The following is a 26,368-nucleotide window of genomic DNA, read 5'->3' on the forward strand; positions in this document are numbered from 1 at the left end:
TACTATTATTTATTATTTCTCTTATTGTAGCATCTAGGGGCCCTAATCATAGGACTGGCATGGTGCAAACACAGAAGAGAAAAGACACTGTTAGTAATACTTGTGGGGGTGATACACTGATGCTCCCCACCTCAGCGGAGATTCTATTTTCCCCTTAAGCCAGTGCACACCCCATACAAAAGGCCCATGTACTCTGACTTTGCGCAGATGCTTAGGATTTAGCCTTAACCGAGACAGCAAAACAAAGGTTCTCACCATAGAGTAGCTTAAGATTAATCAATTGCTATTTAGATGCATCATTATCGATTATGAAAATATTATGGTTCCAAAAATATGATGACTTACTAAGTATCAAGCCTATTTTGCAGTTAAGGCAAGTGAATTTTAGACATCATTAGTAATCCATGTTATTGCACATTACTCAGATGGTTATATGGGTGAGGTTATTTCCTTCCTGGACAAAATTGAGATTTCTTAAAGAAACAAATTAAAGTTTCCTTTTTTAAAAAAAGAGAAAAAAAAGAATGTACATTTCTCACCTTACAAATTCTTCCAACTCGGGAAAGAATCGCTTTGTCAGACGTGCTGCTATCTTGTGATATTTCTCGGAAAAAGAAATAGATTTTGTCGTCATCTGGATTGTATGTGTCTGGGATGGGGTAGGTTCCAATAAATTTTGCTCCTAAAAAAAACCCCAAAACAAAAACAAATTATTAAAGTATTTTAAAAAATCCCTACTACTTGAGACCAAGATTCTGCATGTGTGTCCATGAAGCAGATCACTGTGAAATCAATGAGTCATCATAAGCACATCTGAGGGAAATCTGGCCATAAGACTGTATTGACCCCAAAAGTATTTATATCTAATTGGGTAACTTTTATTCTTCAGGATGTATTCTGTTGCAGAACACTGCACTGGCATAATTGGCTGCCATTGTGAGTTTACAGGGTTAATGCCAAGGTTTTTACATCCAAAACCCATACCTATGATACAGCTGATTTGCTGCTTGTGTTACCCTGTTTCCTGCTAAGCAGGTTTTCCAAAATCACACACTATGTTACACAGTTATTTAATTTAAAAATGGCAGCACTTAGTAGTAGTCCAGGGATGTAGGAAACCACAAATGTTTACAAGAGACAGTATGCAAGGGAGCAATATAACCTCAATTTGTTTGCATGACTCAAGCTCAGATATTAATAACAGCTGTACTAAGACAATAGTACATGTGCTAGGATGGCCTGACTAAGTCAACAGTGTTGAGGTTGTCTTGCCAAGACAATTGGTTCATATGTCCCTGTTCTGCTCTACAGTCTCATTTTCAACGATTTAATAACTTGGCATTTACACTTTGCTTGTGCACTCAAATCAGAAAGTAACAAAATGCCAGACTCCTTAGCTAGTGTAGCAACAACAAGCAACAAAATTCAAATACACAAATAGAGGGGAAAATATTTAGGGCAATTTCTTTAAGATGTTCTTGTGATCTGCCACCATGACTGAGATCCTCTGGGAGCACTCAAGATAACTTTCCTTTGCACTCAACAAGAAGTGAGCCAGTGACCAGACTAAGTCAGCAGGAGTAGGCCTTTGACTCTGGAATTCATTTCCCAGGCTGGTCAGACAGAGCATAGTATCTCTGATCCTCACAGGGTGTAGTGCAAGGAACATCATAAAGAGGGGCAAAATGAGGACTAGAAGATTTTGGGTGAGTGAGGAGTGAACTGGTGGTTTGTAGGGAATGATATTTTCTTCTGCCTCTGTAAGAAGTTAATTGATCTGTATTTAAATATGTTTGTTTAAATTCTTAGTATGCACATTAATGCCAGAGAGCCAAATGTATGGGCCAGAATAACCATCATATTACTCCAGATTCACAGTGGTGTGACTCCATGGAGTTACATGTCAGTGTAAAATTGGAATGATGTGTAGATCATTTAGGCTACGATTTTCAAATCAGCCTAAGGAAGTTAGGCACCCAGCTCCCACTCAGCCCCTTTCAGGCTCTTTTGAAAATCCCAGTCCTAGCCATTAATAAATGCATTAATAAGCTCCAAGGTGGCTTTCAGCATATAGAGCTAGTTAAAAATAAATAAATAGCAAATTCTGAAAAATACCATGACAACATCCTTATTATCGTCATATTTTTTTAAATATCCACATCTACAGAGCTAAACTCTGAATTCTGATTTTTTTAATTATAATTTTACTGGTTTACTTGCCAAATGGAACCCCAAAACAAATGCACACATATCAGTTCCTGGGACAGATTTAAAACAATCTCAAACAAAGTAAATAAAGGAACAGGAATACTTAAGTAATACAATACTTAAGGACTTAAATTCACAATTGAAAGCATTAAAGTTGAAAGTTACATCCAAACAAATAAACTGGAAAAGGTAATCATACACAGACAAAGACATAGAAATAAATGTAATAAACAGACCATGACTGTCAGGGTTCCCTCCCCACTCTGAAGTCTAGGGTACAGATGTGGGGACCCACATGAGAGACCCCCTAAGCTTATTTTTACCAGCTTAGGTTAAAAACTTTCCCAAGGCACAAACTTTGCCTTGTCCTTGAAAGTATGCTGCCACCACCAAGTGATTTAGACAAAGAACAGGGAAAGGACCACTTGGTGTTCCTATTTCCCCAAAATATCCCCCTATGCCCTTACACCCCCTTTCCTGGGAAGGCTTGAGAATAAACAAGATGAGCACAAAACAACCTTGGATTTTTAAGACCCAAAAAACCCAATCAGATTCTTAAAAATCAGAGCTTCATTAGAAGAACAAAAAAAAAAGATAAGAGAACAACTCTAAAATCAGAATGGAAGATAATCTTACAGACAGTCAGATTAAAAACATAGATAATCCCTCTAAGCAAAACCTTAAGTTACAAAAAGACACAAAACCAGGAATACATATTCCTACAGCACAGCGAATTTCACAAGTCAAAACAAAGAAAACCTAATGCATTTTCTAGCTAGATTACTTACTAACTTTACAGGAGTTGGAGGGCTTGCATCCTTGATCTGTTCCCGGAAAAGGTATCACACAGACGGACAAAAGCCTTTCCCCACCCTCCAGATTTGAAAGTATCTTGTCCCCTCATTGGTCATTTTGGGTCAGGTGCTAGCCAGGTTATCTGAGCTTCTTAACCCTTTACAGGTAAAATGACTTTGCCTCTGGCCAGGAGTGATTTTATAGCACTGTATACAGAAAGGTGGTTACCCTTCCCTTTATATTTATGACAATGACACACAAAAAAACATTTATTTTTTTCCACAAGTGAGATCTTCCTCTCATCTTTAGTATCCTGTTCACACTATATAGAAAAACTAATTATAATCAGCTGGGACATGGGTTTTTGTATGGTTTGTAAAGAAAACAAATGGCATAATTGTGCATTTTAAATCATTTATATTATCAATCATATTGTCTGTCTTCATTCAAAAATCTGACTAATTTCAATAGAAAGATTGTAAAGATTTAATTTGTTGGGGTGTGTATAAGCAAATAATAAGGCACTGAGATGATAAATGGAGAGCAAAGCCTGGTAAAAGATGATACAGTATATCCTGGTATTGCATAAACTTTTTGTAATTTGCTCCAATGGCCTTCTGGGAGCAGCAATAAAATTATAGAAAGTTCACTAACGCAGTCTATATTCCTGGTGTTGTATCTGATTACCTACTTTAAACAATGCTCCAATCCAATATTATACGATTGCTTGGTCAATTAAGTTTATTCAACTGAGTAAGTCATATTAAGACTCATGAAGCCCGGATGCAGAGGGAATCAAAGGAGTGGGAAAGGCCCAGCAAGCTGGGAAGTGAAGGGAACAGATCCGAACCAGCATGAGCTACTGGAAGACATGTTGCACCATCACTATGACTTTGGACCTCTAGAGGGCATGGGTATAGAATAGAGGCAGCCACTCTGTGATGCATGCTTCCCATGCGTTCTACATTGTGGGACAAACTCCTGGAGGTTAATGATATCCAGGGAGACATTAACTCTGACAATGGCATTAGTTTCCTGGACAAGTGGGAGGAATGTGCAGTTGCTTGGTTTATATGTGTGTGTCGACAGATCAAAGACAGCATGGCTCAGGCACGCTGCCATATGACCCTTCAATTCTCATACAATCCTTTTCACTGCCAATCTAGTCAAGAATCTGCTTGGCTCGGGCAAGACAGATCCACAAAGCTTCAATCTAAGACCCAATCCTGAGAATAGACCTACATGCTCATTGACTTAGTCAGTGGCAGATTTAGAGTTAGTGGGGCCCTGTGCGCAGCTTCATTTTCAGCCCCGCCCCCCTTGGGACCCAGCCAAGAAAAAGAACATTTTCTTTTATCTCTCCCCCCCACGCCCGTTTTTCATTCTTTTTTTTCTTCATCCTCTTCCTATATAAGTAATGAGAAGTAAATGAAAATAAAATGAGGTACCTTGATTGGGGCAGGGGGTTGAGTGCAGGAGGGAGTGAGGGGTTGGGCTCTGGGAGGGAGGCTGGGTGCGGGCTCTGGGATGGGGCAGGGGGGTTGGGTGTGTGGGGGGGGTGAGGGTTCAGGCTCTGGTAGGAAGTTTGGGTGCGGAGTGCGGGCTCTGGGCTGGGGCAGGGGGTTGGAGTGTGGGAGGCGGGCAAGGGGGGCGGTGCTTACCTCAGGTGGCGGAGCTCCCAAAGCGATCGGCACACAAACCCCTGTGGCAGCGGCCCCTAGGCGGGGGGCGGCAGAGGGTCTCCACACACTGCTGCCTTAGGCGCTGTCCCCACAGGCTCCGCTCCTGCAGCTCCCATTGGCTGCAGTTCCTGGCCAACAGGAGCTGTGGAGTCGGCTCTCATGGTGGGGTCAGCGCATGGAAACACCCCCCGCACCAGGGGCCACAGGGACATGCCGGCAGCTTCTGGGAGCAACGCGGCACGCAGGGAGGGAGGCAGAGAGAGCAGGAAGCTGCCTTAGCCCTGGGGATGGCACACCTCTGCGCACACCTTGGGGGTAAGGGGACAGCGGGTCTCCGTGTGCAGCCTGGGCAGGAGCAGTGTGCGGAGCCGCCTCCCCCAGCCAGGAGCATACAAAGACGTGGGGCCACCATGCCTGCCTAAGCCCTGCTGTGCTGCCGGCTGGGACTCAGGGGCAGGTTGTCAGATGAGATTTTGGGGGCCCCCCTGTCATTGGGGGCCCAGTGTCGCTGCATGGTTGGTTTCATGGTAAATCTGTTCCGGACTTCAGTGGGACTCTGTGCAGGAGTAAAAGTCCCAGTGGGTGTGAATCTCTTTGAAGGTTTATTCATCTCACCACTTCTGAAAGGCTGCTATTAATGCAGTCAAAAGTAGGATGTGAAGGCAATGCACTGCATAGGACCTAATGATGTCCCACAAATCTTTGCCTTCTGCATTGTTTTTTCCCTCCACAGGAAGGAAAAATACTGCTTCCAGAAACCTTTTACTAAAAAATTAAAACTTAAAATGCCAATGTGCATTATAGCACAAGCCCCTCTGCACTCAAAAAACCCCCCAAGCCATACATATTTCACTTATCCTAAGTAAACTATGAGTCACCCCTGCAAGTAATTTATTGCTAATTATTCAATTACTTAAATATGTACAACCATTCCTGGAGGTCTAACATATGGATAGTGAATTTAGGTTCTGGAGTGATTTTAAACCTAGAATCAAGTAAATATTTTCTTAGCACCAAAATCTGATGCACTGAGTATTATGTTACAGTACTTAGTGCAAAAAATTATCACAATATTTAGAATTTCCTCAGCCTTAAAAGAATCTTTTAAAAACATTAAAAACTGCTAGTTTCTATTTATTTCAGTGTAGAACAATGCATGGATTATCTGTGTCAAGTTTCAGACATACTATAATCGTGGTCCTTAAATATGCCTGGAAAGAGAGCAAAAACCTGACAAAGATGGTGGGGGCTTCATTATTTACATGGTATGAGATAGTTTCCTTGCCACAGGCTAACATACTAAGTTGTTTTTAAAACTCAGCCATATTCATATAACACACACTGTCCTTACAACGTTCTCACAAATACATTACCTCTTAGGGAAAACAAAATAAATTTAAAAAAAACCTAGTCTAAAAAGCCAAACCAAAACCCTCAGAACTAAAACACATACAAAACTCTTCACTTTATGTTGCACCCAGTTACTGTTCTCTTGCCTGTTTAGGGCCCAATCCTAACCACACATGCAGAGGTAATTTATTGATGCCATTGAACAGCCCAAGTGAAAATTAATGGTGTAGGTAAGTGTTTGCAGGGTTGGACTGTTAGGTTGTAAGGCACAGAACACCAAAGGTATTGAGGCGTCTAATTCCCATTAATTGGTGCTTAAAGACTTTTAGGGATTGGGGTCTCAGTTCTTTTGGACAAGAAATGGAACCTTCTAATATGCCTGTGCCATGCATACCAAGAGTTCTGCTAGAACTGTAACAACTAAATTCATCAGCACACAACAACATTAAATCTTTTCTATGAGAATACTTTACCTCTTAGGAAACTGGCTAATCCTAAGGATTTTTATGCCATAAGTACCGGTCAATGTCCAGGGTTCTAAGATGGCTGGTGAGGGGGCAGGCTGCATCAAAACTCCTGAAAGGAGCCAATCCTGGCCTAAGCTGGCCTGCCTCACTTTCTAGGAACCCTCTCCTGCTCTGGACAGCAAACTGAATATGCCCTGCCTGCCTTCACTGCCAGGCCTGCCCTCTCCCTCAGGAAGTGTAGCAGCTGGCGGGGTGGCACGCAGCAAGAGAGGTGGGACAGAACTGGTACAGAGGCAGCCAAGGGAGAAAAGCAGGAGACAGCGGAGAGGGAGCTCAGCAAGGCCTAAGGGAGATGAGATTCTCCACCTGTTTGGAAAGATCCCACTTTTACAGCCTGGGGAAGGCTAAGGATATTTTAGTAGTTATATATATGGCTTTTTTACACAGGAAAGACACTGAGACGGGGAATGGGCACAACTGGACAGAAAGGTGAGGCATCTGCGTGGGAGGAGAGAGAGGAGTGAAAGAAAATAGAGTATATTCTTGTCAAAGGGTTAACAGGCACAATGATCCCTTTCAGAGGAAACTGTGGAGAAGTCAATTTACCCTTGCGGTCAGGAGGCTCTGGCTTTACAATTCACCCATAATAGCCACATGGTTATGCTGCATCAGGGGCCAGCGTTGTCACATTTTTAAAGATAACTGATGACTGAAAGGGGACACTTTCACATCTCCTAATTGAAAGGCATTAGGATTGTGGGTGAAGTTTTCTGTGCCACTCTGTGTGTGGTTTGAGGATGGCTGGGAAATATGGCCAGTTTTTTACAGGGTTTATTACTTTAAAAATGTTTTTAAATGGGCAAGAAACAGCAGTCTGTTACTGTTAAGAAGCAGTTTTAAAGCATTCATAGTGGGAAGTAGCACAGGGGTATTTTTTGCCTGGGGGGGGGAGAGGGAAAACCTCCTACCTAATAGATGGAATTTCTAGTCTGACATTTCAGAGCGCTGTAGGAAGCAGTTTTTAATAAATGATTGCAACTGTTTGGTGAAAAAAAATATTATTCCAACAACACTGAAAAACTAGAAGCACTTATGCCATGAAATTATTTCCAACTACTGTGCTATATATAGACTCATAGATTAGAGATGGAAAGAACTCTTAGGTCTTGTACTTCAAATCCCTTCCATTACAGTATTTTCCCCTCTGGTACATTTCTCCAGCACTTTCTCCGTTCTACTTTTAAAAGACTGTGGATGGAAATAACCAACGATGCAACTTTATTTATGCTCGTTATATATATATACACACGTGTTTAAATAAAATGGACCTCTGAACTTTCAAAAAAGCAGAGACAATGCAGTCAACAGCTACGTATGTTAAGTGCCCTACCGTTAAGCCAGTAATGTTCGGAAATGTCAGTTCTGATATAATGGTGGTCATCAGAAGGGCCCAGAGAACGTGTTAAAGCTGTATCTTTGCCAAGGAAATCAGAAGCTGTTCCAGCATAGAGGTACTCATCTGTAAATGAGAAAGAAATAGTGAGGCTTTCTTCAAGACCGTGGTGTATATATAGTTTATTTTATTCCTGTGTTGTTACATTAATAAAGTATACATATGTTACACCATTCTTTTCTTTTAAATCCAAGTCTTTGATTCTGTAATGTAACATAAAGGATAACATTTTCAAATATGCCTCAGTGACTTTGGATCCCAGGTACCATTATCAAAAGTGACTTAGGCACTGAAGAGCCTAAATCCCATTACTTTCAATGAAACTTAAGAAGACTTTTCAAAGGCTCCCAAATGCTAAGTAAATAATTTAATACAGATTAGTGTTTCATATGCCGCAAACTGATAATGACGAATTCTGATACAGGGCCTAATCCTGATCACGTTAAAGTAAATGAGCGTCTTTGCCTGGGTTAGGTGATGATGATTTGCCTCACAGCAAAACCGGAGTTAAGCATAATGGAAGTCCCAGATCGTTTCCATGCATTGCACTGTGCCAGTTGCAATTGCAGTTACAAGTTTATTCCTCTGCTTAGGTTTCTGTATTGTTCTTAGAATCCAAGGCCTGAAGGGACCATTGTGATCATATAGTCCAGGGGTCGGCAAGCTTTCAGAAGTGGTGTGCCGAGTCTTCATTTATTCACTCTAATTTAAGGTTTCGCGTGCCAGTAATACATTTTAACATTTTTAGATGGTCTCTTTCTATAAGTCTTTAATATATAACTAAACTATTGTTGTGTGTAAACTAAATAAGGTTTTTAAAATGTTTAAGGAGCTTCATTTACAATTAAATTAAAATGCAGAGCCTCCTGGACCAGTGGCTAGGACCCAGGCAGCGTGAGGTGCCACTGAAAATCAGCTCACATGCCGCCTTTGGCACGCGTGCCATAGGTTGCCTACTCTTGAATAGTCCAACCTCCTGTATTACACAGGCCATAGAATTTCCCAAAAATAATTCCTAGAGCATATGTGACTATCTTCATGGCATCTCAGCACTGCACAAAATTAAAGGAGCACAGAAGACCAGAACAATGTTTGCTCTTTGTCTTCAGAGTATAGCTCTTTTGTGAAAAGAAGCCAAAAAAAGACCTTGCTGCACAAGTTTTCCATTGCACAGTGCATTCCACAATATCTCTATAATTCTTGCAAAATAAGAAGCTAGATTTAACAACGATTTTTATAACAAATTTGCATATGATGACATATTTCTTCCATAAGAAGAAACAACAGAACTATGATGATGCATGTAATCCATACATGAATGGATGAACTTCAAATTGAACAGCAATCATAAACCACATATAAAAGGCCCCTTTACTCAAATTCTGACATGGGTGAAAACATTTTATGTGATCTCTGTGCAGATAAATGCAAAGCTGAAAGTAACTGCATTTTTAATATTATACAATACTGATGTGAATTTTCTTCTGTAAAGAGAAAAACACATTTTAAAAAATAAGAGCTAAGCCCCCCACCAATAAATATGAACCAAACATATTATCATTATATATCATCATAATATCAAAATATTTTATCAGTATTAATATTATCTAAGTAAGCCTCCCTAACAATATTTTAAAATACATCTTTCAGACAGCATGTCTCCTTTGTGCAGTGACAATAGCACATTCTGAAAGGTAAATGTCAAAATGAGGAATGGATGATATAATTAGTGCTTGCTAGCTGACAGGCTTTCAATGATTGATACATTTGAAAGACTCAAACAAAATGCCCATCCTCACTTAACCTCTGTTGACAAGGAGCTTTCAGCACTTAACTTATTCTTTGGTATCCTGCATTCCAAGTTCCTGTTGTTTCCTATAAAGGCTTTGGTAGACAGGAATTTTTAAAAAGAGATGGATGCTAAACAATGTTATTAATAATAAATGCATTAAAAAGCTTTGAGCAACTATATAATAGTATAAAAATGCCTATGTAGGGTAGACAGATATTCAAAGCTTTTTGTAATACACTCGCAACTACTCATGAAAGGAGGTATTTGTAGAATCAGACACATAGCCTTTTAAGATTATGTCCTAAAATAGACAACAACAAATGCACTCAATCTGCCCCTGTATGTTTTAGCCAATGGGACTAGTTTTTTAACATAATGTATAGCTAACCTGCAGAACTTACTGCCACAAGATATTGACGCCAAATATTTTGCAATATTCAAAAAAAAGGAGACATTTATAAGGAGAATGAGAGCATTCTCAATTACATTAAAATATAAAACTATTTATAAAAGGATAGAATTCCTAGCTCTTGTTAAGTGTTTCACATCTTTAGATCTCAAAACACTTTACAAAGGAGGTCAGTATCATTATCCCAATTTAAATATGGGGGAAATGAGGCACAGAGTAGGGTCATGACTTGTCCAAGGTCACCCAGCATGCCTGGGAAGAGCCAGAAATTGAATGGAGGTCTCTTTTCATAGACTCTAAAACCATGTTTCATCTGAATTCCTACATAACATAAGCCATAGAACTTCCCCCAAATAATTCAGGTTTGAACTAGGGCATCTCTTTTAGAAAAATATCTACTCTTGATTTAAAAATTGTCAGTGATGAAGAAGCCACCACAATACTTGGTAAAGTGTGCTAATTATCCACCACTATTAAAAAATGTACACCTCATTTCCAGTCTGATTTTGCATAGCTGCAACTTCCAGCCACAAGGAACCTGGAAGCAGTGCGTCCCACTCCAATGCCCAATCTTGGTCCAGTGCCCAAGCCACTAGGCCAAACTGCCTCCCTTATGTTTCAGGGCATAAATTAACTGATGCATTACGAAGAAATTTCTCCCAAGGGCAGGTGATTTCTGTACCTTCTCTTGAAGCATTTGGCGTTGGTCCCTGTCAGGGATGGGATACTGAACTAAAGGGGTCACTATTTTGGTCCAGCATGGGAGTTCTTATGTTCTAAATGTTATGTTTTAATAAATTGAAACATGCCCTCTTCTTCAAAGCACAAGACTTAACAGAGAACTCAAAAGTATTTTAATGCTACTGAAATTAACAAACAGTTCTATAATAAATCAGAGTGTTCTGTCACATTAGAAAAAGAGAACAGTAGAAGTTTTTAGAATCCCTTTTTAGAAACAGACTTCACAGCCATTAAAAAGGGCTAGGGGTTCCTGAGAATGGTAACCCTCTGGTTTTAATCTATTGTTTTTAATAAAAGAAGTACTGGCCCTTCAGCTGGGTCAAGATCACAAATCATCAATCTTATTATTGTAGAATAAAAGGCTGAACATTAGTCATATTCTTTTTATAACCCCAAGTGTCTGATACTTCAAAGTACTATCACCACTCCTCTTTTGCTATAAATGAAAAGGTCATGGTGCTTCACTCTTGTCTCGTATTCATACACTTGATGGACAAGTTAAATGAAAATTGTCCAAAGCTCTGAATCAAACCATGACAAAAGTAGCTTTTTTACAGTGGTTTGAAATACGGAGGTCAGGCTGACATTCCATGACACCAAATGTCAGACCACACAGCATGGAAGTACAGGCAAGAGGAAAATTGCTCTTAGAATCAGTGCCTCTGAAGTGGCTACTCAAATAATTAGAAACCTCAAAATGGATTTTTGCAGATGACTTCATGTATGTCCGCTGACTTCAAAGGGCTGACAATATTGATAATTGTCACAGAACCTCCGAATCATATGAAATACTGTATACAGATTTTTTTAAAGCAGAAATGACTGGGTAAAGATGACACCATCTTGTTTCTAAACTGGCAGCTTTTCCATTTATTGGCTCTCATAATTCCCCTTTAGCTTTATCACATTCATTTTTTTTTAGCATATGCAAAGCGAAGGATGCTGTTGGGCCACGTCCTCAGCTAGTAGAAGTTGGCATAGTATCATCAAAGTCAATGGAGCTCGACAGATTTGCACTGGCTGAGGATCTGGCCCTGTTGTTGTTAGTTAAATAAGACTGTGATGAACATGCAAGGAAGAAATGTCCGTGATGTTGACATCTTACCTGTCATTACGGAAGCAAATGGCTGATGAGGATCAAAAGGACATTTCAACCTGCCAGACTCCAGGTTCTGAGTGTCCAGTCTGAATACTATTTCCTGAGAATAAATGCAAATTCATTAACCTGGTGTCAATGCAAAGAGCGACTAAGTCTCAGACATATTGCTCCTCTCATATATAAAGTAATGGCGTATTACACTGTGTATCTCTCACACATCTGGCCTTTATGTCTAGTTTTATAGATCTGCTTTGTATCTGGATTTTATGTTCATCATTTGAACGCATCACAGTCATTTAATAGCAATGAATCTAATAAAAATAAACTGATCTGAAAATAGATTCATTGTTCAATGCTATCCTTCCAGATTAAAGGCTGGATGTGCCTTAAAGGCATAAGCCTTTGTTGGGGAGAGTGTGCCGAGAGACTGTGGACAAATGGGAGGGATTCTAGCTATTTCCACCTGGATTTCTCTTGGGGCTCCTGAACAGTGCTCACCGCAGACACAGTTCAGCCACTCTTTAAATGAGTGCAGCATATGCTCTCCCCTTGTCATCTTTAAGGAAGCTGTTGAGGCTGGGGCTGCTAACATGGCTCATTGGCTCCAATCTCCACCTGCATAGTGGCTAGGAGCTGGATAATGGCACAAGGCATAAAGCAGGATGGAGAAAAATCATGAATTAAATTAAAAAATATCAAATAATGGTTCTTATTTAAATCTTATTTTATGTATTTCCATGTTGCTAGTCCTTTACTTTCAGCTCATTTTATAGTCTTTAACTGCGTAAGTGGCTATTTGGTACTTGTTTCCTTCCTTGTTTTTAGTAAAATTTCAAGTTTTACAGAGATTTTCTTTCCACTAAGAAATTTCACACTTAAAATGTTTGTCTGTGCTGGAAGAGAAAAAAAAGCCACATAAATCCAGGACCTCCCTATGGGTTTGTGTAGCCTTGGAATGTTTTACCAACTATATCAGTATAATTATACCTTTAACATTTAACCGCTATTGTTATGCTAATATAACTCGCAGCGTGGACATTCTTATTCTGGAGTAAGAGTGGCTTTTCTTGGTTAGTTTAAACCCCTTCCAAAGCAACATATGCTAAACGGAAAAAAAAAAGGCACTCATACCAAAATAAGAGTATCCACACAGGGACTTATATCACTATAATTAGAGTGGTTTAAATTAACACTTTAGTTTCCACTGGTATAACTTTCCTGTGGGGACACACCCTAATATCCTTATTGTGAGAAAATCACAAACTGAAATACAAAATTGATCAGCAAATAGTCTGGGCTGTATTTGCAACCACCACTATATTCCATTACATTGAACTGCCAAAAGTCAAGAAAGCTGAAATGCTTCAACCATATTACATTCTTCCAACATGGTTTGCAATCTGAAGTCAGTGGGACCCTGTGCTTTTTAATCATTTAGTTGCTTTTGAAAATCCAACCCTTAATTGTCTAAATATGGGCTTGTGGTGCGCTGGCTGCCCCTCCCAGGGAGAAGAAGTGGTTAAAAGCAGCACCAGGGAGGCTGCGCAGAACCCATTAATCAGGAAAGGGCTCACTGAGCCCACCAATAGGGGGAATGCTTGCTGGAGCAGCCAATCAGGGGCAGTGAGGGCCATATATAAAGGGATGCTCAGCAGTGCAGAAGGCAATCTCTCCCTGGAAGGCAAGGGAGGAGGACTGGCTGCCTGAAGAAGTGACAGAGATAGAGCAGTGCTGGGCAGGGGCAGCAGAGTGCAAGGGTGAGCTGCTGGCGGACTACTGCCAGGCTGGGGCCTTGCTTCATGGGCTGAGAGGGTACTAGGGCTATGGCAGAAGTGGCCCAGGGAAAATAGGCAGCAGGTTGGAGGGGGGCAGTAGGTGGCTGCTGGCTATAGGGTCCCTGGGTTGGGACCCAGAGTAGCGGTGGGCTTGGGTCCTCCACACTTGCCAATGAGGAGAGTGGTCGATATCCAGACTACAGTTTGCCCCTCAGGTGAGGAGCTGGATATTGGACTGCAGTTGGCTGGTGAGGCAAGTGGCAGGAATAGAGACAGCCGGTTCCCCTGGAGTGGGGGCAGAGCTGGAGGCCTGTGCCCAGAAGAGGACACTGTGGTCCGAGGAGTGAAAGTCCGAAGAGTGAAGACAGGAGCGACGGCAGGCGTGACACTACTAACTGAAAGTGGACTGGAACGGCCGAGGGTTAATTCAGAGTATGACCAGCAGGAGGCGCTGCAGTGTTGAGTCCCGCTTTGTCACAGGGTTTAAAGCCTAACTTTAGGCTCCTATTTTTGGACAGTATGTATGGGGGGAAAAAACCAAACCCTTTGTTAATGTAGTGAAGGTCTATATAGTTTTTCATTGTTAAAACAAAATCCCTTCAGTGCTAAAGTGACAAAGATGTTATGCCACTAAGGGAAAAGTTTCAATAAAAATACCAATTTTAGTCAGTGATGCTGCAAACACTCACATGCATGCTTAACTTTATTCATGTGAGTACTCCCATTGAAGTCAATCGACGGGAGTCAAATTAAGTGAAGACGTCTACAGCTAGGTCAACGTAAGCTGCCTTGTATTGACCTAACCATGTAGTGTAGATTATTGGTGGATTTAAGTTGTTAAGGAGTCCTGTTGTACATGGCAGGCTACTTACACACCCACAGAGGGCCATGTACAACAAGACTCCTTAACAACTTAAATCCACCAATAATCTACACTACATGGTTAGGTCAATACAAGGCAGCTTATGTTGACCTAGCTATAGATGTCTTCACTTAATTTGACTCCCGTCGATGTATGTGTCCCACTATGCTGACTTAATAAAAACACCACCTCCCAGAGCAGGGTAGAGTCACAGTTGATGTAGTTAGATCAACACAAAGTATGTCTACACAGCAAAGAAAAACCCACAGCTAGCCTGTGCCAGGTGACTCTGGTTTGTGAGGCTTGGGCTAAGGGGATGTTTCATTGCTGTGTAGACTTCTGGGCTCAGCTTGGAGTCTAAGCTCTAGGACCCTGCAAGGTGGGAAAGTCCTAGAGCTTGGGATGCAGCCTGAGCCTGAAAGTCTACGCTGCAGTGAAACAGCCCCACAGCCCAAACCCCGGGAGCCCACGTAGATCCAGCCACAGGTATCTAGTTGCTGTGTAGACATACCCACAGTGTCAGTGGAGACACCGTGTTGCTTAAATCGACTATTACTGGTCTCCAGGAGCTGTCCCACATTGTTCCATACTGATCACTCTGGTCACCGTTGTAAACTTCACTGCCCAGGGGATCAGGGAGATGGGAAACTGCCCCTCTTCTTTAAAGCCCTGTGAATTTTTGAAATTCCTTTTCCTGGTTGCCTGGCTTGGTGAGCACACCTAGCAATTCTCCACTGTTGTGTGCAGCTGCCTAGCTGACCAGGCTGGCTACATGCTGCAGACGCGTTCCTGCCTGGAGTAAATGGGCGGCATTCAATCTCGTATGGGGAGAAGAGGTTGTGTAGGGACAGCTCTGATCTAGCCATAGAAATGTGGACATCTAGAAACAGATTACTTGGGGGATACCAGAGAAGGGCTATAACAGCGTTGGTGTAAGTGTACCTGAAATGGAGCGTTCTTTCCCCTTCATAAATTCTGTTCCCTTAATGTATTAAGTTTGAGATGTTTTCTTTTAATTGCCTGGTTCATGTAACAGAATAAAATTCTATTTTTGGAATAAAATTCATCTTTATTAGTTCACAACATATGCTGGCTGGTGCTGAGCAGATCTGACACCCACCACTTTCCTGTTATTCACTGTTGCAGAATCTGTAACACCATTCACAGACAATATTAATAGGTGTATTGACAATGTTCTAATCACTACAAGATTCATATCGGCCTGCAAAAGAGCAAGGCCAGGTAGAATACACTATAGCAACACTTACTACTCTGGCTCACTATTATAATGGTCTTTCAAAGCCGCCCTGAGCGTGTAGCTCTGTACTGTATCTTAATGTTCAAATTCAGAAGACAGGTTTCCACTGGGGTGGAGGTGGAACAGCTTTCTCCTTTTGCTTCACAGATATTATGCAGGACACAGCAGGCTGCTATAACCATTGGGGTATTTTTCTCACTGAGGTCCAATCTTGTAAGTAAACAATGCTAGTAAACGATCCTTCAAACGACCAAAGGCACACTCAGCTGCCATTCTGCACCTGCTGAGGCTGTAGTTGAAGTGCTCCTTGATGCTGTCGATGTGGCCGGTGTATAGCTTCATGACCCATGGGAGCAACAGGGGTAATCTGCCAGTTGGGAAAGAAAGTCCCTGCTTGCAGTTTATTGAACTGTTCATCTTCTTAAAGATGCGAGCATCATGTACCTTCTCTAACCAGCCCACACTGATGTCAATAAAGCATCACCAGTGATTTACCAGATTTTGCATTACCATAGAAAAGTAGCCCTTTCTGTGGATGTACTCTATGGCAAAGTGATCTGATGCTAAAATAGCGATACACAAGCCATCTCTTGCCACACCGCAGTTCAGGAACCCTGCTGCTGCAAAACCAGCCACTATGTCCTCCACATTGCCAAGTCACAGTCCTGTATAGCAGGAGATGATTAATAGCCCTGCACACTTGCATGCCAATGGTCCCTGCAGTGGATTTCCCAACTCCAAATTGATTCCTGACTGACAGGCAGCAATCTGTCACTGCAAGTTTCCACACTGTGAATCATCACTCATTTCTCCACTGTCAGTGCTGCTCTTATTTTGGTGTCCCTGCATTGGACGGCTGGGGCAAGTTCAGCGCACAGATCCAAGAAATGCGGCTTTGTGCATCCAAAAGCTCCGCAGCCACTACTCATCATGCCAAACCTGCAGGACAATGCGATCCCACCAGTCAGTGCTTGTTTCTCAGGCCCAGAACCTGTGCTCCACCATCTCCGGCTGCTCTACGAACGCTATCAACAACCTTGAATTGGTTCTTTCTATGCCCCACAGCAATCTAGCCTCCAAGGAATTGTCATGTTCTCCACAGCTCCTCTGGCAGCTCTGCAAACACTGCAGGAGCATGCTGTCTATGCTTGCAACGCTCATGACAACAGTGCAGAACTGTGCAGACTCCATGTTTCTGTCATAGACAGCAGGTATCAAGGAGGGATGTGTGGGGTTTGTGGATTTTGAAAAGAAGATGTGAAATATTATGGGATGCAGATGAAATTAGGGGATGGATAATGTTGCATTATGGGAAGTTGAACCCCCAGGCTCCTAGTCACCACTGGGTGACTAGTTTCGGCCCCATCAGACATTGCAAAAACTTCCCAAAACACCCTGTGCTGGATGGTGGCAAGTTGCACAGTGGGATACCTACCCATGGTGCGTTGCTCTCTGCACTGATACAAGCACTCCTGGTGAGGACACACTCGGCCAACACAAGGAGCAAAGTGTACACATGCACAAGCGATGTAATAACTGTGGTGAATGTATGCCAATGTAACTGAGGTCAACATAATTTTGTAGCGTAGACATGACCTAAGTTTTCATTTAGGTAACCAGAGGGCCGGAATTTTTATTTTTCCTGTTATGTCATCCATAAATTCTCTAGGCTCATGACAAAATATAAAAACACAGCACCAAAAACATATCTGCGGAATATTTAATAACTAAGCTCCCTGCAAAGAATCAAATCCTTCCCAGTAGTGGGACATATTCCACCCCATCCATTCACCTCATTCCCTCAAATAATGCCACCTGGGACACAGGTAAACTTTGCAGTGTTCTCAGAAGGTCACCAATGTGAGCTGAGGCATACTAATGGGGAAAATTAGTTCTAAGGCTAAAGATCACTGGCCTGCTCCAATCCCACTCCCATTTCAATGAGGTGGCTGTTTGTCTGAGCCCCTCGCAAGATCACAACTACAGCAGTATCAAATATGGAGGGGGTGCTCTCTAAATTAACTAGGACCCAAGTCACTTAGAGTCTTACACATCAAAACCAAATAGCTCAAACTTCACCCAGAAATCAACAGGTAACCAGTACAGAGTACAGGTGATTAACACACAACCCGGGCAATACTTTTAACACTGTTTTGAAGGCTGTGGCAAAACACACAAACTGAGCCCAGTCCTGTTCACCTGGCCTTCAGGAGAAGTTTTGGCTTTGACTTCAATCATAACAAGATTGGGATTTTAATCTCCTTAAATTCAACTGTGTGACGCCTTGGCAGATTTTATAATGTTTCCAAAACAGTATGTGCTGTGGCTTAAAGTCACCTGACCTGTTCTGACTCATCTGTTTTCAGAGCACTGGCATCAGAAGGTTGGCAGACACACGGGCAGATTTCAAAGGTTGTCAGTACATTGGCAGATTTCAAAAGCTCATTACAGAAAGGAGGACTATCTTGAGCCTTTGCTTTCCCAACAGCAAATTAGTGCCTAGAATCCAACAGTGTCAGATTGAATTTGTTCATTACAAGACACACACAATTATAATCTAGACTTTTAAAAATCAAAAAAGAATCTGGGTCAGTGGCAATGCTGTGTTACTATGCAAGAAACCTGAATTCAGTTCAGAGTGTCAGAGGACAAAATTTGCAAAGTACAAGACCCATGCAACCACAGTCAAATCAATAGGTTTGCAGGGAGAGTAAGGGCTAGCAGCATCTGGCTTCTGACCTCTTACTTCTCAGGAGTTAAGTGAGATGCTGAGGAAGCAATGGATTTAGCCTGTTAGATAAGTGCCGCATGTGGAAAGGGAATGAGTGCCTCATGCCGTTCACCGCTACATTGCACTTGATTAAACCAGGCTGCAGGCAAGAGATACTCTCATGTGAGGCTTTGGGTGGTAATGGGAGAAATGAGCACTCCTTAGGGATGGAGAGGGCAAGCAGGGGGGTGGGAGGAGAGGGGAACATGAGAGAGAAAAGTTGCATATAGCCAGTCCAAGAATTCTGTTCCACCAGCTATGACAAGAGAAGCACCGTTTATTACAGAGCTGCTTTTCTTTTATTTCAGAAGCACGAGAATGTGCTAATTTCTCTTTTGAATCTTAGGTAAGAGGCCTTTGAAAAAAGTGAATTCTTTGAACCCATGAAAAACATAGGCCTCTTCCACCCTCAAACACAAAGGGACATTGGACTTGTCCTAATGGATCAGGCTAGTAGTCGGTCCAGTCAAATGGTCTATTTCCAACCTTGCCCAGCACTAGCTGCTTTAGGGGAAGGGGAAAATAAATCCCTCTAATGAACAATTATGGAATCATCTGTCCATACGGGAAATTTCTTCCAGACCTGTCATTTAGTGGCTGGATTATACCCTGTAGTGTGAGTTTGGCACATTGCCACTGTTGTCACTAGGAAGAGCGTGAGTTTGTTATACCAATTTACAAGGTGCAGCATGTACAGACACATGGAAGGGGACAATTTTGCAGGCTGGTGGAGCTGGGGGTAGAGCTTGTGAAGGCAAAAGTGCTGGTATCAGTCTGAACCGAGCTTGTCCACAAGAACCAATACTTTGTCTGTGCTCTGTGCAAGGGGAGGAGGGAAAATCTCCTTGAATCCTCCTGCTCCATCCCAAGCAGATACTGCTCTGGTGCCTTTACACCAGGTAAAGGGCTGGAATGACATAAAGAGGCCCTATTAGTCCCATTTCAGCGGGGTGGATTCCCTTAGTGCAGGTACTGATGAAGACAGCCTTCTGAGAACCTCCACACAAGCCCTGGTATAGGATGCATGCCAGCAGAAGGGGCTTGTCAAGGGCAGGGTTGGACAGAATTAGGAGACTGCCTGGAGACAGACAGATCTCCAGGCTCCAGATCATGCTAGGATCAGGGGCTTGCAAAAGTGGCTTAGTTTCCCTCCCCTTGGGCTGTGAGTTTGCCTCAGGTCCCTAAACCCTCTTTTCAGCTACCTTGTTTTTAAAAGTTTTATGGGACTCTTTGCACCTCTTACCTGGCAGGAAATATCTGGCCTTGGTGCTGTGCCTCAAAAGAATTGCAGGTATCTGGTGTTACCGCATACTTTGGCCTTTTGGCATGCTTACATTATATTTTACAGAGCAAGCCAACATTATGTTAGCTTTTGGGAAGCATAGGTTCAGTTGACAAGTCCTTCAGGGTGAAATCACAGCCAGGAGTAATACGCATGTGAAAGGACTCTGCTGTGTGTTCTAAGAATGGGTGGGGCAAGGCTGTGCAGCTGCTCTCAGCACTGACTGCTATCAGATTTGGAGAAGGAATCTGAGATTCAGCCTATTGCTCTCCCCAGCTGTCATTTTGATCATGAGTGGCAATCAGTCCTGTCATCTTCATTCCCATAACTTTCTTACCCTCATCAGCAAAGAGCCACCCCACAGGTCCCCTTTCTGCTTTCTGTTCAATTCACAGCCCCCCACCCGTGCAATGGAAAATGTGTTATTTCCACTGGGAATGGGTTGATGTAAGGCCAGGCCTGGGGACTGAAAGCTTTCACCCTACATGGTGAATGGACTAAGCAATCCATAGTGGTTTAGACAGTCCCAAAGCACCTGGGAACTTCCATTCCCACGGGTAGCTGGCCCATGGAGTGATAGTGACAGTGGATTTAGAAGTTGCTACTTTCCCTGGTAGAAGCAGAGTGTCACAATGCTGACCAGAAAGCAGAGAAAGAGAAACAGGAATAAATAAGCAGGAAAAGGATTTGCTAGAAAACAAGACATCTGGGTTAAATGTGCTCTTCACATAATTAATCATTTGAAAGTGTCACTCTAAAGACCTTTGTATATTAATTCTTATTGGAAAGGAGCTTTGTTCAAGTGCAATATGCACACATCAAATGTGAGAACATGAGTTCTTACATGACCTGTAAAATGCACCATAACCCTGATATTTATACAAACTGCTGTCAGTTCATTTTTTATATAACTCACTCTGTATTTTAAAATAAATGATGGATGCTAAGCAAGGTTAGAGCCATTTCTTGTCATGCACCATTGGTGGGGGGATTAAATTACCTCTTTGTGTATTCCAGGTTCAATGTATCCACAGATAGGATGGAAGGCCCCTGTGCCGCAGACATAAACATGGGTCCGGTTGTAGGGTTGAAGAACCCTGATAAAATTTGCACATTCTGTCTATTGGGAAAATGGAGGAAAAGTTAATACTTTACAACTATTCACACAGCAATATTTGGTGACTTATTTATTTTTGCTCTCACATCTACATTTCTTTAAGCAATAGCTGTGCTAACATTATTTTAAAAAGTTGTAACAGCTAAAGCATTAGCACTGGCCAACTACTGCACAGTTCATCCATCAGGCAATGACTTACATGTTATACTGATTACATTCTTGTTATACTGGTATAAAGCCATGAAGAATGACAAACTACATGGTGAAAGTCTAGTTTTGAGGAGTTCTCTATGTACCAGTCTTTGTTGTAATAAAGCTCCAGTCTTAACAATTGTCTGGAAATTGGAAAGTTGGCAACCGTTTCCAAAATGTGGTGGGCCCCACGTTTGGCTGGCCTGTTGGTTCCCCTGTCATTTCTTCCAACTAAAGACTCAGTGCAAGCATTAACTGCCAAAGGTTAATTGGGGGAATAGAGGTGGGGGCCCTCCATCACTGTGGCAGTCCTCAGGGCTGCAATAAACTGTCAAAGGGTACATTATGTATATACTCCCCTTGCATTGGCCCTACCTTATAGGCCAGCAAGGACTGGGGCAAGACTGTTATGCTCTGATGCACCCTAAACAGCAATCCCAAAACACAAGGAAATTTAAGCAAGACATGCAGGTAGGTTGTCAACCAAAACTTTTAACAATCATGAATCAGTTAAGTCAGCAACAATCTGAACAAAACATCATAACAGTCCAAATGGCCGGTATATAGCAGTTGTGCCTGAGTAACTGCACACATCCAATGGTTGTGCACATACACACTACAAAAAGTCCCCCCCCCACTCTCCTGCTGGTAATAGTTCACCTTAAGTGATCACTCTCGTTACAGTGTGTATGGTAACACCCATTGTTTCATGTTCTCTATGTATATAAATCTCCCCACTGTATTTTCCACTGAATGCATCGGATGAAGTGAGCTGTAGCTCATGAAAGCTTATGCTCAAATAAATTTGTTAGTCTCTAAGGTGCCACAAGTACTCTTTTTCTTATTTCCTAGAGTGTGGCTGTCCATTGCAAGGTTATGGCATGGGGCGGGGGGTAAAGGGCAAGCAACGGCCTTGCCCTAACTGGGAAAAAGAAGCATACAGCAAAGATGTTTGGCCACTTATTTGCAGGTTAATATATCTGCTGTCTATCCTGTGAGGTGGAAAAAAAGCTGAAGAGGGAATGTAGTAGATGACACCTATGAGGCATCACAAAACACAATATTCATCCCTCCAGTTGCCTCTCTTTTACAAAAGCACAGACATGGGTCCAACTACAAAGTTTGTGTACAGATCAGGATCAGAGATTTCCCAGAGCTCAGAGAAGGTGTTGTTCAGCCCTGCTGTATAATAGAGATAACGGACAGCCATTATGTTAGGATCCCAAATGGAATCTCCTCATAAAGTGTATTTCAATCCAGAGTTTTAGCTTGGGCCCATCGTTTAAACAAAAATGCCCAGTGAACGTCTCTGGGTTAGTGGGAAGAGAGGGGAAGAAACTTCACGTGTATGAGTGTGGCAGGCTTCACATTCTTTATGGCTCTTCTTGTCTTTCATGAGGGAATCTGGTTTCTCTTCACTGTGCAGAAGATAGATGGGGAAGCCTTTTTATTATGCAGAATGATGCATGTTCTTATATGAAAGGGGATTGTGGCACTGGAGAAGAGCTTATGAATCCATGAGACTGATGTTTTAGACTGGTGATAATTGCAGCTGTCTATGAATTGAGTTAATTTGTAAATGTACAAGTCTGATGCTTTGTTAATGAATTGCATAAAGCTGTGTTCAGTATATTCCCAAGGGGAAGGGACTTTTTGATGGTCACAAGAGCTTTTAGTGTCTTTGGATCAGGCCCATAATGAGTATCACAGAATACATTTCATAATGGAATTGATTCACTTCTCAATATGATCTGTGGCTGAATTTTGAATATATACTAATTTTGCATGTATACTAATGGCTAAGCACCTCTTCTACTGAGTATTGTTCCATGTTTTGCTTGAAGCATCGGCATTTGAAATAGAGATGAAACTACTCTTAAGTTAGTAATTTCAATATCAGTTGCATGCACTTTTTTAAAGAAAAAGGCTAAACTATCAATGGTATGTCTTTTGTGCATTAAATTAGAATACAATAGTATGTTTATTTACCGGCCTTTTTTCAACAGCTGCTTAATAATCAAATCTAACACATTTTGAAATAAATATATAGCTAGACAGTGTTACCAGCACTAATAAAGAAAAAATATTTCTGTACTTACCTGGGCATCTTTCCCAGCTAGTTTGCATACTTCTACCTTGTCTTTTGCTGCAGGCCAGTAAATCTGTAATACATTTAAAGGTGTGTTAGGACCAGAGATTTTGCAGCATTTTACTCTTTCTTGTGATTTTGCTTGAAATATTTCATTGCAAAAAGCAGCTCAAATAACCTTATGTATATTTAAAGAACTGAGATATGAATATGTATTTCTTTAATACTATCATAATGACTATCAAACTTTAAATACAATGTGGCCTGCCATTTGTTCATTTCTTCATTTTATTTATCCATTTTAAGGTAACCTTTAAGACCCTTTGCCTGTTTTCATAATTCATATGCATTTTTAATGTGACCGGTTCTCAAGGACAGGACAGAACAAATTTAGCCCTAGAGTAAAATGACAACACTCTATGGAATTACACTAAAAGTAAGATTCTACTCGATAAGTTTATGGAGGAGATGGTATGATGGGATAATGGGATTTTGGTAAGTAATTGATCTTTAAATATTCAGGGTAAATAGGCCAAATCCCCTGAGATGGGATATTAGATGGATGGGATCTGAGTTACCCAGGAAAGAATTTTCTGTAGTATCTGGCTGGTGAATCTTGCCCATATGCTCAGGGTTTAGCTGATCGCCACATTTGGGGTCGGAAAGGAATTTTCCTCCTTTAGGAAGGAAATAGGGCAGATTGGAGAGGCCCTGGAGGTTTTTCACCTTCCTCTGTAGCATGGGGCATGGTTGACTTGAGGGAGGCTTCTCTGCTCCTTGAAGTCTTTGAACCATGATTTAAGGACTTCAATAGCTCAGACATGGGTGAGGTTTTTCATAGGAGTGGGTGGGTGAGATTCTGTGCCCTGAGCTGTGCAGGAGGTCGGACTAGATAATCAGAATGGTCCCTTCTGACCTTAGTATCTATGAATCTATGAATCTATAAAAGTGAAGTTAGCCCAGTGGCTACAGATTTGGCAAAGCTGTGCCTGCCAAATATTAGCTGTGTCTGCCAATTTTAAAATGAAAAGGGGTTTTGTTTGAAAAACTAAAGCATAGCTTTAGGGAAATCTTTAGAACAAAAAGGACATTTGTCAGAAACGTATAGCACATGATTTAATAATCTGACCCATCAGCAGGAACTGACTTATAGTAAAGTATATACATGTAGAAAATGACATACATGTATAGAGCAGAATTACATGCAATACTTAATAGGTCTCTTTTCTTTCATACACACTTAGAATCCTGACATATGGAAGTTAGTATTTTTGGAAATATTGGCTCAGATCATTAGTTGGCATAAATTGGCATAACTCCATTTATGGCAATGGAGTTACATTGATTTATATCAGCTGAGGAGCTGGGCCATTTATTTCAATTAAGTAATCAAAATAGGGCATTGTCAAATATACATATGAATCCATCAGCTTAAGAAATACAAACTTTCAATAAGTACAAAGAAGGGGAGAGAGAGAGAAAGGGAAAGTATTCTTTCAAAAGCAACATGATTTATTTGCCCTGAGTTGACCAGGGATCTTTATTCCTGTTTTTTATTATTTTAAGACAGCCTGAGTGTTAGGAATTTTTTTTCTGATTGACAGCAAAGAGACAGAAAGAATTTAATATGGTAAGGTCTTGACCGAATACAAGTTAGGAAACATCTAATGCCTCATGCCTCAGGAGCCCAAAAGTGATTTACCAGTAGCCTGGATTCTTACAGGATAATGTTCATCTTGGATAGCACTTTGTTCAAAACTTAACACCACAGTCCTAAGAGTCTAGATTTGTTATATTAAAGAGCAGACGTTACATAAGGCTTGTTTTCCAGTACAGACATGCCTTCACGAATATATATATAATTTCCAAAACAGGATTTAAGGAGTTGAATTCATGGCAATTAAATCGAAAGATATCCCTCTGGACAATTTCAGATGGAAGAAAGGGCAATATGATTTATACCAATAATGGTGAGCTTCAATAGGTTGAAAATTGGAGTTCAGGTCAGATAAGCTTCCAAAATTGTAGGGTTCTGGATGTTGGGGTGTAGATGAGCTGTGCTCAGAGCAAGATTGAAAAGCTTGGGTACTTAAGTAGCTCTCTGGCACCATTTTTACTCCTCCATCCTCAGGGCTACTGTAATCATGTCATCTTACAACAGCCCCCTAGGAACCATTATTACAGATGGAGATCACTGGAGTGAAACACATTCTAGCCATGACCCCTACACCAGCTCAATTCCACACAATTAGGGCAGCTTGAAAGTGCCAAAGCACCCTTAACCCAGGCCAAGATTTTGCTCCAGATGTTTATGTACAATGCTTCTCTGAACCATCCCAACCTCCCATGTCTGCAAAAACGGGTCAAGAACAACCTCCCTTGTTTGCATTCTAGCCGTTCTCGTTCTCCTCCCAGCCAGAAATGGATGTGCTGGCCTTCTGCAAGGAAATTCATTCAGTCCCACATGAATAAGGGATGTGCAATCAGGCCATATGTATTTCCCTTACTGTCAAAATGCAGTCATTCATTTATAATTACCTTTGTGGTAAGAAACTATTAGTAAAGGAAATTTATGTTACATAAACTTTAATCCTTTACAGCAATATCTACCTTCAAGAAAAGATAAGGCCTTATAATGTCATCTCAGGAACTGGAGCTCGAATTTGCTCTTCCAGAGCATAGCTCAGGGTGACATAATGAAAGCACCTTGGTCTGAATCAGACATACCAGTACAGCTGGTTCCAAGGGCATGGATGTTTGGGAGAAAGTATGGGAAAGATGCAGGGTCATCAGGGTGAGATGTTGGGGTGACTGAGTGGAAGATGGCATTGGTTTCAGTGGGGTACAGCATAAGCAAGGTAAGAGATTCAGGTGGATGGACCCTAATTCCTGGGCAGAGTCTTTTGAAGAACTGAAGCTTAAGGCATGATAGCATGTGTTGTACAAAATGGACAGATCAGGCTGGGACATGAATGCTTCTTGCCATGCTGACTGAGGAAATGGACAGAGTCAATCCTGACTACAGAA

General features: G+C 41.5%; 1 protein-coding gene across 8 annotated transcripts in view; it reads right to left on the reverse strand.

Moving 5' to 3' along the window:
• Positions 1-26,368, reverse strand: part of SEMA3D (semaphorin 3D) — a 201,093-nt gene that overhangs the window by 66,914 nt on the left and 107,811 nt on the right. For all 8 annotated transcript variants that reach the window (XM_038384707.2, XM_038385302.2, XM_038385484.2 and 5 more), the window contains 5 exons: positions 23,352-23,414; positions 20,944-21,063; positions 12,003-12,096; positions 7,893-8,021; positions 540-682 (listed from right to left, as the gene is read on the reverse strand). In XM_038384707.2, the coding sequence (XP_038240635.1) occupies positions 540-682; positions 7,893-8,021; positions 12,003-12,096; positions 20,944-21,063; positions 23,352-23,414 (549 nt within the window). The remainder of the gene's footprint in view (positions 1-539; positions 683-7,892; positions 8,022-12,002; positions 12,097-20,943; positions 21,064-23,351; positions 23,415-26,368) is intronic.

Source organism: Dermochelys coriacea, chromosome 1 (genome assembly GCF_009764565.3).
Source record: "Dermochelys coriacea isolate rDerCor1 chromosome 1, rDerCor1.pri.v4, whole genome shotgun sequence".
Taxonomy (NCBI): Eukaryota; Metazoa; Chordata; order Testudines; family Dermochelyidae; genus Dermochelys; species Dermochelys coriacea.